Source organism: Alexandromys fortis, unplaced genomic scaffold, assembly GCF_014885135.2.
Source record: "Alexandromys fortis isolate MF-2015 unplaced genomic scaffold, M_Fortis_MF-2015_v1.1 scaffold_230, whole genome shotgun sequence".
Classification (NCBI taxonomy): Eukaryota; Metazoa; Chordata; class Mammalia; order Rodentia; family Cricetidae; genus Alexandromys; species Alexandromys fortis.
In genome coordinates, this window is record NW_026068206.1 from 1,934,935 (window position 1) to 1,951,147 (window position 16,213).

The 16,213-nt window shown below is 35.5% G+C and overlaps 1 protein-coding gene across 2 annotated transcripts in view; it reads right to left on the reverse strand.

The window, feature by feature from the left end:
• The window catches only part of LOC126493266 (uncharacterized), a 74,251-nt gene that overhangs the window by 41,346 nt on the left and 16,692 nt on the right, over window positions 1-16,213 (reverse strand). The window contains exons 3-4 of one of the 2 annotated variants that reach the window (XM_050130226.1): window positions 10,588-10,779; window positions 7,545-7,638 (exon numbers count right to left, since the gene is read on the reverse strand). In XM_050130226.1, coding sequence (XP_049986183.1) covers window positions 7,545-7,638; window positions 10,588-10,779 — 286 coding nt within the window. Of the gene's footprint in view, window positions 1-7,516; window positions 7,639-10,587; window positions 10,780-16,213 lie in introns of both variants that reach the window. The other variant, XM_050130225.1, reaches the window with a different exon arrangement.

Sequence of the window (16,213 nt, forward strand, 5' to 3'; positions counted from 1 at the left end):
GATCGCTTCCTATGTATAACCCCAGCAGCACAGACATTAAGGGCAACATTGAATAAATGGGACCTACTGAAACTGAGAAGCTTCTGCAAAGCAAAGGACACTGTCACTAAGACAAAAAGGCAACCCACTGACTGGGAGAAGATCTTCACCACCCCCACAACAGACAAAGGTCTGATCTCCAAAATATATAAAGAACTCAAGAAACTAGACGTTAAAATGCTAATTAACCCAATTAAAAAATGGGGCACTGACCTGAACAGAGAATTCTCAACAGAAGAAATTCAAATGGAATTAGAAAACATCATCCTGAGTGGGGTAACCCAGATCCAAAAAACAAATATGGTATGTACTCACTCATAAGTGGATACTAGTCATAAAAAAAGGTCAATGAGCCTATAACTCAGGATCCTAGAGAAACTAAGTAAAAAGGTGAACCCAAAGAAAATCATATATAGACCCACCTGGAAATTGAATCAGACAAAAATCTGGGAGTGAGGGGTGGGAGGTAGGGGGGTGGAGGGGGGTGGAGGAGAACTTGAGGGAATGGGATGGTCGAAATGGAGGAAGGACAGATATTAGAGCAAGGAAAGAGATATCTTGATTGAGGGAGCCATTATGGAGTTAGCAAGAAACCTGGCTCTAGAAAAATTCCTAAGAATCCCCAGGGACGAACCCAGCTGAGGCCCTAAGCAATAGAGGAGAGAGTGTCTGAACTGACCTTACCCTGTAGTCAGACTGATTTCAAAAGAGTCATATACTTCTTATTCTTTGAATAGAGGCCTTGAAAGGGGAAGATTTTATAAACATGAAAATATTTGGGTGATGTTTCACATCCCAATTTTGTATTCATTAACCATATTTCAATGACATTATTGAAAGTATGGGATTTAAATAATGTGTTGATGCTACAATAAAATGTTCACAATTAAGCTTTAAGCTTTTCCATGGATTTAATCTTATGAGATTACAAATGTAATCTGCCAGGTCCCACAGATGTGAGTCTATTCCACCTTGACTAAAGTTCACAGAGTTTGAGCTTATTCTTGCTCTCTCAAAGTTGTTGACAAAATGTGTGACTACAAATGAGATTGTGACTTACAGTGTGGTTGATTAGCATTTTGAGTATATAGGGGAATCCACTTCTCCTTGACCAAAGATCAGAGAATTCAAATCTATTCCTGTTCTTTCAAGAGGATTGGCAGGAGGTTCCTGGGAGTGACTGCCTGCAGTATACATGGTCTATTCCTTATATCATGTTAATGAAGTCTGTTGCCTCCTCTTTCCCCTTTGTGGAAAATAAATGCAGGCAGATTCAGTATTCTCTGAATCTCCCTCCCAGTGCTATTATAGGTTTCTGTCTTTTATTTCTCTCAAATCCCTATTCCTTTTACTTAATAATTCTAATCCTCACCCCCCTACTTTGGAACATGCAAGCTCTGTCGCAACTGACTCTTACATATCTCACCCCAACATGTGGTTTATGATACATGTCACCTCAACGTGGCTCCTTACTACAGCAATCAACAAAAAAAAATGTTTCTTTCTAATTAGATCATCATGATGCCTTTAAGCAATGTTCTGTCTTTTCTTGTGATTATAATACAGTAACAGATAAATGAGGACCTTAATTTATTCTAAGTCTCATATTTGAACCTCTTGTTATCAGTGCCTTGTATGTATTAATCAACACCATGAGTATTTTTATTCTATTAGTATCTCTCAGTTAAATTCCCAGTGATAGAAGATTTTCTTAAATCCCTCTCTTTGGTGACAAAATCATCCACATAAACTGAAAATATTTGATGCTATATATAAAGCAATATATAATGCATGGTGGTTAGTCATTTACTAATGAATTCATTTATGTACAGATGAATTTGCTTGGTTTTAGTGGTTATAACAGGTAATGCTAAGAGGCTTAAATACATTGTAATTACGAATAATCCTCTGCCTTGGCCTCTAACAAGAGGTAAATTCTTTCATTTTATCTTAAATACTATTCATTGATTAAACACATTTTTGAGACAGGTTCTTACTTTTGTAGCCCTGGCTGTCCTGTGACTTCCTTTGTAGACAAGATAGGCCTCAAACTTAAAGAGTAACATTTGCCTAAATGCTGGGATAAAAACCATGCATAACCATGTCTAGTACTACCTTAATTTAAATAAAGTTTTATCTTACAAAGGTTTGCCTTTAGCAGGTTTTGCATTTTACAAAAGAATCCCAATATAATGTTCTTTTCGAAACCTACTTTGCCGTGCTTCTAATTTTCTTTTGAATTAAGTGTACTTGCTTATTTGTGTGGAGGAACATGCTATAGGAGTGTGTGGAAGTCAGAGGCCAACTTATTAGAGGCTTGGTTCTCTCATATCACCAAAAGATGGTGCTAGTGTCCTTAACTACCTTACCTGCTGAGTTCCTGGATTGTTGCTTTAATGGGGAAATTCTTGATAATCTTCAATGCACAAAGCCGAGCTTTGTACAAAATAGAAAGTTTTAAATAAAAATGGATATAAGGATAATACACAATTTGGCTAATTGTTGTTTTCTGCTATGGATATAAGCTTAAGACTGTAAGACAGTTTGCTTTTCACAAGAGCACAAGGTTGGTTTTGAAGTTTTAGACAATTTCACTAAGATTTTTCCAGCTTCCCTATTGACCTAACAAGAGGAAAGATTTAAAGAATAATATTCTCTTTTCAATAAATGAGGTTCTTTAACATTTCTAGAATGCCTTTTTAGAGTAAAATATTGAAGCACTACTCTTTATTCCAACATTTGGGAGTCAGAGACAGGAGGATTGCCATAAACTTGAGGCCATTCAAGACTACACAGTGAGACCCTGTCTCAAGAAAGGGAGAAAGATTAAGAAGCTATCATGGCAAAGGGACCATTTTGCCTTGCTGATTTACATAATATATTTTCTTTAGAAATTAATTAGGTAAATGACAGAAGATAAAGTTTTAGTTACCTATATATCAATAAAATGATAGCTAATAACCTACTTGATGTCAAATATATGCAGAGATGTTGCACATTAAAAATGCAGTAGTGATCATGAATTCATTAAAATTTTTATAGAACTGTTTATAATGGAGGGGGTTTACTTAACTTTCTGAAAAATGATAATAACTGCTAAGGGGAAAGTAAGTCATAATAATAGTGCCATATATATGTGTGTGTGTATATGTGTGTATGTGCATGCACGCGCGGGGGGGGCATATATTATAGAGAGTATGTTCATTATATGTTTTATATATTATCTTATTTTGAATTTATTTGATTTATAAATATAACAAAATTGGCAACTGAATATGTTTTGTGAATATCACTACCAAATTTGGAAAATCTAATTGTTAAAGTATTCTCTTTTGGGGGAGGACATTTCTCCTGAAGTGCTGCTACTATTTTGTGGTTTAATTTTCCAGTTATATCAGTATTTGTTCTATCATCATCAAAATATATTTATTTTTGAAACTCTAATAAGTGTGAAATGCCCCAATATAGCTTCTGTGCACCTTCATATATGAAAATGATTCAACTGTGTTTATTCTGTAGCAAAGACTCCAGGAAGTAAGCTTATTTTAAAAGGCAAATTATTTTTTTAATTATTTATGATCAAAAGAAAAGTAAAAAATAACCAGCAAACTCAGTGGTGAATTTCTGTAGGACTAAATTATACAGCATACACACTTTTGCTGTCAAAGGTTCAGAATATACTGCTTTTTCTAAGTATATGCTCATGCTGCGATTAAAAGAACTTTGAAACCTATTTTGTGCTAAATGCAAAGGTGTGGGTGAGGTTAGGTGAAGAAGAGCTAACAAGTACAAAATCTTACCACTACTTTTTAAAATCTAATTGTTAAGTCAATTACAAAAAGCTTAACATGTACAATTCAAGGATTAACTCACACTCTTTTGTTTGTTTATGTGTTCTCTAGCTGAATGAAGAAAACCACACTTAATTGAGTGGAAACAATTTGACATTTAGCATCTGAAAAGCCAGAATTTATCAAAAGTGCCATTTTAAACACACATTTAGAGTGTAGTGCATCTAGAAATTTTTCTAAACAGCATAGGTCTATCAAAGTTTTCCAGTTCTTTATTAAGTAACTAATTGATGTAGTCAGTTTCTATTTTACAAAGTCTTCAGACTGGAAAACAATTTTTAAGAGATGAATGTGCTAGATTGGAACATGATGGATCATTTATGGCTTCTCCAGTTAAGGAAATATTTACAGCACTTAAGAATATAAATATTTAGATAGACATAATAATAATAATAATAATAGCAAGCATTTGTCTACAGAAAAAATCGAGAAAAGGAAAGGGAGAAGAGAATGTAATGAATACAGCCTAGCTGATAAACATTTCATGGGCTCTTTCTCATAAGTTTTACCCATACTCAGTATACACGGCATTTTCTAAAAGATGAGACAGGAGGAAGGAAATGAAAACACAGAGATTTGGAAAGTAGAGAGGTGACAGACATAACTGTGGGTGTAAAGACACTTAAGGTTATGCTCAACCTCCTTAGTGATCAGGGAAATGCAAATCAAAACAACTTTGAGATATCATCTTACACCTGTCAGAATGGCTAAAATCAAAAACACCAATGATAGCCTTTGCTGGAGAGGTTGTGGAGGAAGAGGTACCCTCATCCATTGCTGGTGGAAATGCAAACTTGTGCAACCATTTTGGAAATCAGTGTGGCGATTTCTCAGGAAATTCGGGATCAACCTACCCCTGGACCCAGCAATACCACTCTTGGGAATATACCCAAGAGATGCCCTATCATATGACAAAAGCATTTGTTCAACTATGTTCATAGCAGCATTATTTGTAATAGCCAGAACCTGGAAACAACCTAGATGCCCTTCAATGGAAGAATGGATGAAGAAAGTGTGGAATATATACACATTAGAGTATTATGCTGCGGTAAAAAACAATGACTTCTCGAATTTTGCATGCAAATGGATGGAAATAGAAAACACTATCCTGAGCGAGGTAACCCAGACCCAAAAAGATGAACATGGGATGTATTCACTCATAATTGGCTTCTAGCCATAAATAAAGGTCACGGAGTGTATACCTGGTGAACCTAAAGAAGCTAAAGAAGAAGGTGAACCCAAGAAAAAACATATAGTTATCCTCTTGGCTAAGGGAAGTAGATAAAATTGCCGGGGACAAAATTGGGATCTTGGGGGTGGGGTGGGTTGGGGATAAGGGGGGACGGGGAGAGAAAAGTGAGAAGGGGAGGATTGGGGGAACTTGGGGAAACAGGAAGATTGGGATAAAGGAAGGTTGGATAGGGGAGCAGGGAAGCACATATCTTAGTTAAGGGAGCCACCTTAGTGTTGGCAAGAGACTTGAACCTAGAGTGGCTCCCAGGAGCCCAAGGCGATGTCCCCAGTTAGTCCCTTGGGAAGCTGAGGATAGGGAACCTGAAATGACCCTATCCTATAGCAATACTGACGAATATCTTGCATATCACCATAGAACCTTCATCTGGTGATGGATGGAGATAGAGACAGAGACCCACACTGGAGCACTGGACTGAGCTCCCAAGGTCCCAAGGAGGAGCAGAAGGAGGGAGAACATGAGCAAAGAAGTCAGGACCACGAGGGGTGCACCCACCCACTGAGACAGTGGGGCTGATCTATTGGGAGCTCACCAAGGCCAGCTGGACTGTGACTGAAAAAGCATGGGATAAAACCGGACTCTCTGAACATGGCGAACAATGAGGGCTGATGAGAAGCCAAGGACAATGGCACGGGGTTTTGATCCTACTTCATGTTCTGGCTTGGTGGGAGCCTAGCCAGTTTGGATGTTTATCTTCCTAGACCTGGATGGAGCGGGGAGGACCTTGGACTTTCCACAGGGCAGGGAACCCTGACTGCTCTTTGGACTGGAGAGGGAGGGGGAGAAGAGTGGGAGTGGGGGAGAAGGGCGGGAGGAGGGGGAGGGAAATGGGAAGCTGGGAGGAGGCGGAAACTTTTTTTTTCAATAAAAAAGTTACAAAAATGCCAATCTAATCGACAACAAGAGAAATCAAAGCAGTGCTTATCTGCTTTGAGGACGGTGGGTCAACTACAAAGGACTTTGGGAGAACGTTTCAGTGCGATGGATTTGTTTATTATGTTGTAGTAGCAACCACAAGATTGTATATATTAAACTCACTGAACTTTGAAAAAAAAGAATAAATGAACTGGTAGAAATGGAAAAGTGCATTCTGTATGCTAGATTTTCTAATTCATAGTTTCTTCCTATAAAACAAATGCTCACTTCAAGAGAAAAACAGTCAGCTACAACCCATTTGGTAGTTTTAGGGAATACCATTTTGGATATATGAACAATATTTACATTAGGATATTCATCCAGAGTAGTTTAATATTTTTTGAAAGATGGTTTGGAACAAATCTTTAATGCTGCTATTTTAAAGGTAAAATAGATAATTTATTTGATTTTAGGTAGAAAATAACTTGCCACAAATCTTTCATACAATATGTTTACATTAACCTTTAATATTTTGATGTTTAACTGGCCTTGATATTAAGATGGTACCTATTTAGACACATCTATAGAAGTATACTGAGTTTCAGGTTATTTATTTTCAGTACAGTTCTTACTTTTAATATTTGCTACTTGCATTTTAAAAGACAAAAAACAACAACAAAAAGATTTTGTGGCTCTCTTAGGAGTTTTTTTTTTAAAACTGCTGTGAAGAGACACCATGACCACAGCAACTCTTACAAAGAAAACATGTAATTGAGGTGATGGCTTACAGTTTCAGAGGTTCAGTCCAATATTATCATGATGGTGCTGACTATATTTTGACCAGAAGGCAGCAGCAAGTTGACTGTCACAGTGAGTCAAGCTTGAGAAAAGATACCTCAAAGCCTGCCCCACAGTGAGGCACTTTCTTCAATAAGACCATGCCTACTCTGACAAAGTCACACCTCTCAATAGCGCCACTCCTTTGGGGGGCATTTTCTTTCAAACCACAACAGTGGCACTTTATGGTTTGTTTGAACAACAACATTTCTGATGCCTCTTATACTTGTGGTCTAATGTGACAACAAGGTCCTTTTATTTTCTTATTCAGAGCTGCTCCTAAAATACATTGAGTCTCCAAGATCTCCACATGACTTCTTTTAAATGATCGGTCCAATTGGAAATATATTGCTAGATATAAGATTTAGTATCTCGAGTAAATTTCTTTTTACACATATCTTCCTTGCCCTCCTCTGGCAACTTTTGTTTACTTTTTGTTTTGTGTTTTAGTTTTCTCCAAGCCTGTCTTTGTTATCTGTTTTATCTTGATTTTACCTGTAAGAAAATAATGGCAAGAAGAGGTAGAGAGCATTGCCAGTGTCACTGCTACAGGCCTAGGTGGCAACAAACATATCATAATTTTGAAATTATATCTTTTAATGACATTTACTTTTAACATTTATAGGCTCTACTTTTGTTCTCTATGGCATTTCTGTCTTTGATGTCTTCTGAAAACTTAGGTTATTTGACCAATGAGATTCAGTGTTTACCTCGCCTTGATTAGACTGAGGAAGATTCCTGTCAGTATCAAAACCATATGCAGAATTATGGCGAGGTCGAAGTTCTGGCATGTTTCTCTCTTCTCTGGCACATACAAACAAAAACACAATTCAATTATGCATGACTGGTTATACAAATGTCTTAATAAATGTTTTTATAATACACAATGAATATTCACATTTTATGACCGTACTCAAGAAAAAGAATTGATAAAAGCTACAATCTATCAAATCTCATTCATGATTAACGTGCCTTACTTTATCTGATTTTATACAACATTTCATTGTAAAAACTTTCAAGCATAGAGCTGTCAAAAGGAATTTCAGCAAATATCCATACATCTCCCACATTGATTCAACCACTACCATTTTATTGCATATATTAATATATACATATTTATATATCATTTTCCTATCCAACCATTAATCTATATTACTTATTATGCAATTGAAAGTAAATTTTAGAAAGAAGTATATTACACAAAGAATTTCATTGTCTCATTAATGTTATATAAAGCCTGCTAGTTAGGTGTTTTAAATTCAATTTACAGATAAGAAACTTAGGCTAAGGCAATTTACGGAAACTCTCCTAGACTACCTTCTTAGTGATTTGTGAGTAAGAGGTGTGAACCTTACTTAAGCTCAATAATCTTAACATTCTCCACTAAGCTAAATGATTTTATAGAGTAGATTCAGAATTATCTAATCAATTCCCAATCCAGATAATAAAAGAGCTATAAAAAGAAACTCAAAACTAAAATTACATTAAGTGAAAGAAAATAGATTAGCTTAAGTATACAGAAAGCCCAGAAATGAGTTCAAACCCTATGAAGGCTACTACTATCTTGTTAGAATAAAGCGTCAGGTTTAACTATCATTATCAATAATAATCATTAATTATTTCATTAAAATCTTAGACTAGTGAAGAAGTAAGACATATATTCTTCTTTGTGTAAATGAAAAAACAGTGAATTTTGGTTTACTCAAAGTCACAGAGTCAATAGAAAAAAGAGAATTGGAATATATGTCCATTGATCAAGACCTTTGGAATAGAGGACTAAAGTTAAGTGCTCAATGGTTAAAATCACTGACTGCTCTTCAAAAGGACCCAAATTCAGTTTCCTGCACTCACATTTGGCAGTTCATAACTGTCTATATCTTTAGCTCCAGGGTATCAAGATGCCTTCTTCTAGTGTCTATGGGCATCTACTCTCACATTGCATAAACAGACACACATACACACAAAGATGATAAATCTAACAGAACATAATGATGGAGCAGGGTCATGGTCATTTGTCTATCTGTTGCTTTCATTGGTTAATTAATAAAGAAACTGCTTGGACTTTGATAGGACAGAAAATTAGGTAGGCGGAGTAGACAGAACAGAATGCTGGGAAGAAGGGAAGTGAGGCAGATGCTATATTTTTCCTCTCCAAGATGGATGCAGGTTAAGATTCCTCCTGGTAAGCCACCACCTCGTGGTGCTACACTCATTAATAGAAATGGGTTAATAAAGATGTGAGAGTTAGCCAGTAAGAGGCTAGAGCTAATGGGCCAAGCAGTGTTTAAAAGAATACAGTTTTCATGTAATTATTTTGGGTAAAGCTAGCCATGCGGAAGCTGGGCCATGGAAAACGGCCCGCAGCTCCTCACAACAAATAAAGATGATAAATCTAACAGAACATTGGGATAGGAAAATTACAGAGACTATTTTTAAAGTGACCTACATAAATATTACTTATGGTGATTCTTTAGTGTCTTAAAGGGTTTAAAAATTATATCAACTGAAAATATAAAATTCTTCATATTAAGTTGAATTTGCAACACTAATGTTGATAAACATGTGAACACACTCACACATGCACCATATAGCACCTAAAATATGAAATAATGGAGCAAAGATTCAAAATTTAAAATGATAAAATAATTGGTGAATTTAATATTACTCTTTCAACAGACAAATACCTATGACAGTTCAAATCACAGATTTTATTACAAATTGAAAACCAGTCCTTATCAATATGAGGCAAACAGTACCAGTTAGTTCTCATTAAAAAATAATATTTAAAGAATCCCCATCATGCTTGGAAGATAACATTATCATGCCACAGAGGAATGACAAAGTAAAGTAGATGGAATTTTAATTGATAGAAAACTGATAAGATTATACATTGATATTTCAACTTCATAGTTCTAGTTCAGAAGTTGAAAACTAGAAAAGGATAGAGCTTGTTTTATGTAAAGAAATGAAGGTGATGCATAAAGGCATACCACCTTTAACACTGTTTTAGTTAATCAGATTTCATGAGCACAGCATGGAATTATGTCCAATAACCAGACTCTGGACCACAAACTTGGCCAAGTTATTTGATCTTTCTATGCCTTGGTAGTCTCATCAGTATTTTATAGGGTTGTTAATAGGACTAAAATAAATTCATAGGCGTGAAACATTTGTAACTCATCTTGCCATGCATAATAAACAGACAATACCTGATTGCTGCTTTTAGTCTTATCCTCACCATCTGTGAAGTGAGTAGGTCTGATTATAAACATCACTATTTTGTAGATGAGGAAATTAAAGCCCAAGGAGGTAAAATTAGTTAAATAAGACAGAGTCTCATCGAAGTCAAGGCTATTAGATTCATCTTTTGGTGTCTTGGATGTTGTTACTGGCATAAGGGAGTTGGATGGACTAGCACAGCAGTGTCTGATCGTTTGTTCCCACATCACCAGGGAAGAATGCATGGGGCACACAAACACTGCCTTAGTGGAAAGAAACCCTGAAATCGGACACTTTGCCAATTGCATTTTGTTTTTATTTAGAGAAGGGCTTTTAAATTTTTCTCTACAAAAATCCTAAATTAAATATGTGTATTTGGCAATGTTAATTTGACTTTGATCTGTAATATTGATAAATAGGAAAGAAAATATACACATTGCATGCATGATAAACGGCATTCATTATATCTTGATTCATTTGCTGATCACATGAGAAACTATCTACTTTTCTCTAAAGTATTTAGAAGTCTTTTACCTGTGATGATCTTCATTCTTCTTTGGCTTTCCTTTACAGTAGTGGATAATCTGGATTACCACACCAACAATTAAAGCCAGTGTTATTCCAGGCAATGTTGCTACTAAAATCAGGTCCAAAGTGTTCCAGAGTTGTTCACATTTCTCCCCCATGTACCAATAGTCTCCCCACTGGCCTCTGAAATTTTGACATCTAGGTAGAGATAAAATAAATATCTCACACAACAGGGGAATACAACGTGCTTTATATTGGTGAATCAGACATTTCATTATAGCTCAACCATGAAATTTCTCCTTAAGTTCCTTCTTAAGAAATTACGTAATTCCATTTCCCCATTAGTGCAAGTGTTCTAAACCTACAGGTTTGAACACATTAAGTGATCATATTAAAGCTGTAGTGTTTTAGGATTTTCTAACCAACAGCTAATGAAGATGAGGGAGTTAGCACTTGAGAACAGGGAGATAAGAAAGCTATCTTAAGAATGCTGTCAAAACTGTATACATTTAGCTCCCTGTTCCTACCTGTGCTCTGCTTTGGCTACTCTATTGCTTCTGTAAAAGAGTTCTACTCCATCTAAACTGCCAGTTCTTTAAGGGCAGGCTGTGCACATCCCTCCCCACTCACTTATTTAATACAAGTTATCAGACTGATTTGCTGTACCACATTAAATGGAAGAAGAAACATGTGAAGAAACTAGACTGCCAGAAAAATAAGCCTGCCCCCATCTTTCCCAGGACTCCTAAGTTTCTCTTTTCTATTTATTTATTTATTTTTAGAAAGAAATGACTCATTTATGAACTACATGCATTTTTATGTCTTGGGATGCAGCCAAATAACATGAACATGGCCCTCTGGTGCATAGACTGAAAACTGGCACCACATACACCCACATAAATATGTCTACAGGTTTGTGAAGACGGGAGGTTGGGGTTTGTTATGCCTCCCTAAGAGTGACTAAAGAAGGAGTTTGCTGGGGTAGTGTCTTTAGGGATTTCTTCATTGTCTTCTAAAGGGCTGGCATTAGATTACCCTATTATCCAATAAAGGTAGTTAGTAACTAAGATACTTGTGGCCTTTTGTGTTGTTCCAACACATTAAATATTACCGTATGGTTGACATGAAGGAACTTATTAGATGGTTATTATAATCTTTTATAGCACTGATGATCTATGATTCTTTAAGAAAATACATTAGCCAGTTTCAAATCAGTATTAATCTACCTATAGGATGTGGCATTTAATATGTAATATTAAATGTCACACATTTAAGAAGGTCAAAGAAGAGTTTCCATTTATCATATCCATCTGCATGTGTTTTTCCTAGAAAGACTTTGGTGAGAATATATTATTCTTTAACCTAGCAATGAATTACAAATGAATTATTTATTTTATAATAATATTTCCTTCCTTCAAAACATATGGACTATGTCCTAAACATTATTTCTAATATTTGTGATATACAATTGAATAAAAAAATGACCAGTATGCTCAATTAACTTACAATATAGAAGATAGAAGTAGAAAAATATAAGCAAAATTAGTAATTTTGAGAAGTGCTATGGGGTTAAGTAAAGTGGAATGGTAAGGGAAATTGATGCCAGTAATATATTCTTCAAGTAACACAGACATTTCTAGTAAAGCTTCTGGTGAATGAGATTTTAAAATGTGGATTATATTGAGTAGTTCTTGGTCAAAATATAGAATTATAATTAAATAAGAAACGTTGCTTTCACAGCATGATGAATGTATTTAATGATTATATATTATCATCTTGAAAAGTATTAAGACAGTGGCTATTATGCTTTCATCAAAAAAGTGAGGTCATGCATATGATAATTAACTAGATTTAACCATGTCATACTGGATATATACTTGAAAATGTCATGTTTTATGTGATAAATACAGGGATATATGTGTCAATTAGATTAATTAATAAATGAATTTTTACAAAAAGATTTTACTCCATAATGACAATATGAAACCAAGAATTTTCTATGCTACTCAAGACCACTGTGAGAATTAAGTACAAAAAATATTTCAAATATTTAGTATAGTAACTGTTTCTGATTCTGTTCTAAAATAACATTTTATTTCTTATCCTCAACTTCATGTTGCTAAAGCTAATTTTATGCCCTCATTTTACTTAACCTATCGGCAACATTTATTACAGCTGATCACTTTCCCTTCTTTCATCACTCTCCCTTCTTTCTGACTTCCAAACATTATTTTATTTATGCATTTTTTTCTAGTTCATTGTTTATCTCTAAATACCTTTCTTAGTTTCTTATCTTCATCCTACCTGTTGCAAGGAGGCCACTTGTTGGTTCCTGGCTGCTCAGCCCCGAAATAATCACACAGAAATTGATTAATTAAATCACTGCCTGGTCCATTAGCCCTAGCTTCTAATTGGCTAACTCTTACATCTTAATTTAACCCATTTTTATTAATCTATCTGTGTATCAACATGTGGCTGTGGCTTACCAGCTAAAGTTCTGTATGGCTCCGGTGGGGCTACATGGCTTCTCTCTGACTCTGCTTCCTTTCTCCTAGCATTCAGTTTATTGTTCCCCACCTACCTAAGTTTTGCCCTATCAACAGGCCAAGGCAGTTTATTTATTTATTCAACAATGGTATTCACAGCATACAGAGGGGAATCTCACATCACCCACCCACTTAAAGTGGGAGTGTTCTGTGGATTACCATCAAGTTTTTATATTTGTATGCCTACCTTGGAGTACTTGTGGAATCTAGGAAACTAGGAAAAAGACCATGGGGAGGAAAAATAAATATCTGAAGAGAATGGAATAGTAGAACACTGGTTATGTGAAGTGGGAGATAAGGGTAATGGAAGTTTAGGTGCAGAAATGGATGGGAGAATAGGGCAGAGGAGAGGGTTGTAGATGGGATAACTAACATTAAAATGTTTGAAGAGCCAGGCATGGTGGTACATGCATTTAATTCAGCACTTGAGAGGCAGAGATAGGCTGTTTCTCTTTATGAATTTACAGCTAAACTGGTCTACATAGTTAGTTTTACACCAGCCAGCAATACATAGTGAGGCCCTGACTTAAAAAAAAATAGAATGTTTGAAAAAGCTATAAATTCTATATTTATATGTACATACTTACACACAGAGACAATATTTATGTATATGTTTAGTTGGAGTCACCCTAAATGGGATTATGCTCTTTCTAAAAGCCAAAGGTTGCCAAGCTAAAAGGCCAGTGCCAAGTGTGGAACACCTCCCCTCGGGTTGTTGGTCAAAGGTCACCCATAAATCCCTGAAAGCTATCACATTACACTTTGCTGACAACCAGAACTTGGTGGTAAGGCTTTATTATTGAAGGAACTATATACTTTTGTCACACAACATAGAAAAATCAAGTTGATGCTGATTGGGAAGCTTCCTTGAATGGTTGGGTTTCATGGTGTTAGAATGTACTATGTAAACTGCTGTGGGGGGATCATCACAAAAATAACAGGTGTGAAAAGATATGCCAGTGTGTGTGTGATAGTGGCACAGATGTTATGGAGGAAATGCACCACTTTTAATTGTATTTAAGGTCTTCTCCACAGTTGAAGACACATGCTAAATACTATAAATCTGTTTGGGGAGCTGAAGTCTCCATGTTGAATCTACCTATTACCATTTTTGCTAAATCGATACAGTATCAATCTGCCCTCTAAATTAGTATCTCTCAACCCACAAATTATGTGCCTCTCACTTACCAATTATACATCAGACAGTGGGTTATTATCTACAGTATACAAAAAACTAAAACCCAAACAATCAAGAAAACAAAATTTAAATTCAGGTACATAACTATACAAAGACTTCACAAAAGATGAAACATAACTGTCTCAAAAACACTTGAATAAATATTCACCATCCATAGCCATCAAGAAAATTCAAATTAAAACTACTTTGAGATTCCATCTTACCCCAGTCACAATGGCCAAGATCAATAACACTAATGAGAGTACATGCTGATAAGGATTCAAGAAGAGGGGAACATTTATTACTTCCTAGTAGAAATGTATATTTATTTGTGCAACCACTTTGTAAATTAGTGTGGTGGTTCCTCAAGAGGCTGGGCATCAATCTTCCTCAAGATTCACTCATGTACACATACTCAAAAGATTCTACAGCCTATTATAGAGATATTTGTGCATCCGTGTTTGTTACTACTCTACTTAAAATAGCCAGGAATTGAAAACACCATATATGTCCATCAACAAATGAATAGATAGTGAAAATTTTGTACACTTACACAATGGAATAGTATTCAGCTTTTAAGAAAAAATAAGTCATGAAATTTTTAGGTAAATAAATGAAGCTAGAAGAAAAATCATCTAGGGTGCAGTAATCCAGACCCGCAAGACAAATATTTTTTGAAATGCTTCTTAGCAATTTGCATTTCCTTTGAGAACTCTGCTCAGTTCTTTAGTCTATCTACTTTTAATTGGGTTTAATTTCTTTTTGGTGTTTAAATTTTTTTTTATTTTCATGTACATTCTAGACACTGATCTATCAAATGTATACAAGGCAAATTTTTGTTTTCTGTTCAGTTGGCTAGCAATGATCATTTCTTTGAGACATTTAGTTGACTGTGAATACAAACATGGCTGCAGATAAAGGAAGAAGGAAATTGAAAAATTGAATTATAATTTGAAGGTGGCCCATGATTGTAATCCCAGAACTCTGGAAGCAGAGATAGGATAGAAAGATCACAAGCTCAAGGCTTTTCTGAGATATATAGCTAGATTCTCTCTCCCAAACAAATAAATAAGAAAAGATCCCCCTCTCAGTTTCTTACATAACTAAGAAAGTGATAAATGAAGAAGCTAAACATTTAAAATATAGAGGAAGGAAGGATATTATGCAAAAATTGAGCATTCAGTGGCAATTTGTGCTCAGGTCTTCACCGGCATGATAAAGTTATATTTATAGCTACAATGAAAAATAGCTGTTACAAAATGCCATTTTCCCTCTCTCTTTTTATCCTGATAGTCAGCCAGAGTATTTGTTGTGTGGGTGAAGCTATTGGGGGCCTGGGAAAGATCAAAGTGGCTAAGACAAGGTTCAACTTACCATAAGACTTGATAGGAAAAGAAGAAAATAAGAATAGAAGGAAGAAAAAAAGAATAAAGGTCAGTTAAGATAACAAGAAATCAGATGTGTTATGATTTACTTTCGGCTGATAGCCAAAAATGCAATGTTGGTACTTTTATGGAAGGAACTTAGGTCTAAAAAACAGTTCTAAATGTTTGCACTTCTTCCCACGGAGGAAAAAGAGCTTCCACATTCCAGCACTGATGGGTGCTCTGCCTGGATTTCTCTGACTTGACATGATTGATTTAAGTTTGAAGTTAAGTTTGTTAGAAATTAGTATGGCCACACCTGCTTGTTTCTTAGGTCCATTTGCTTGATAAGCCTTTTCCCATCCCTTTACTCTGAGTAGGTGCCTGTCTTTGTGGTTGAGGTGTGTTTCTTGTAAACAGCAGAATGTTGGATCCTGTTTTCGTATCCAATCTCTTAGCCTGTGCCTTTTTATAGGTGAGTTGAGTCCATTGACATTAAGTGATATTAATGACCAGTGGTTGTTAACTCCGGTCACTTTTTTAGT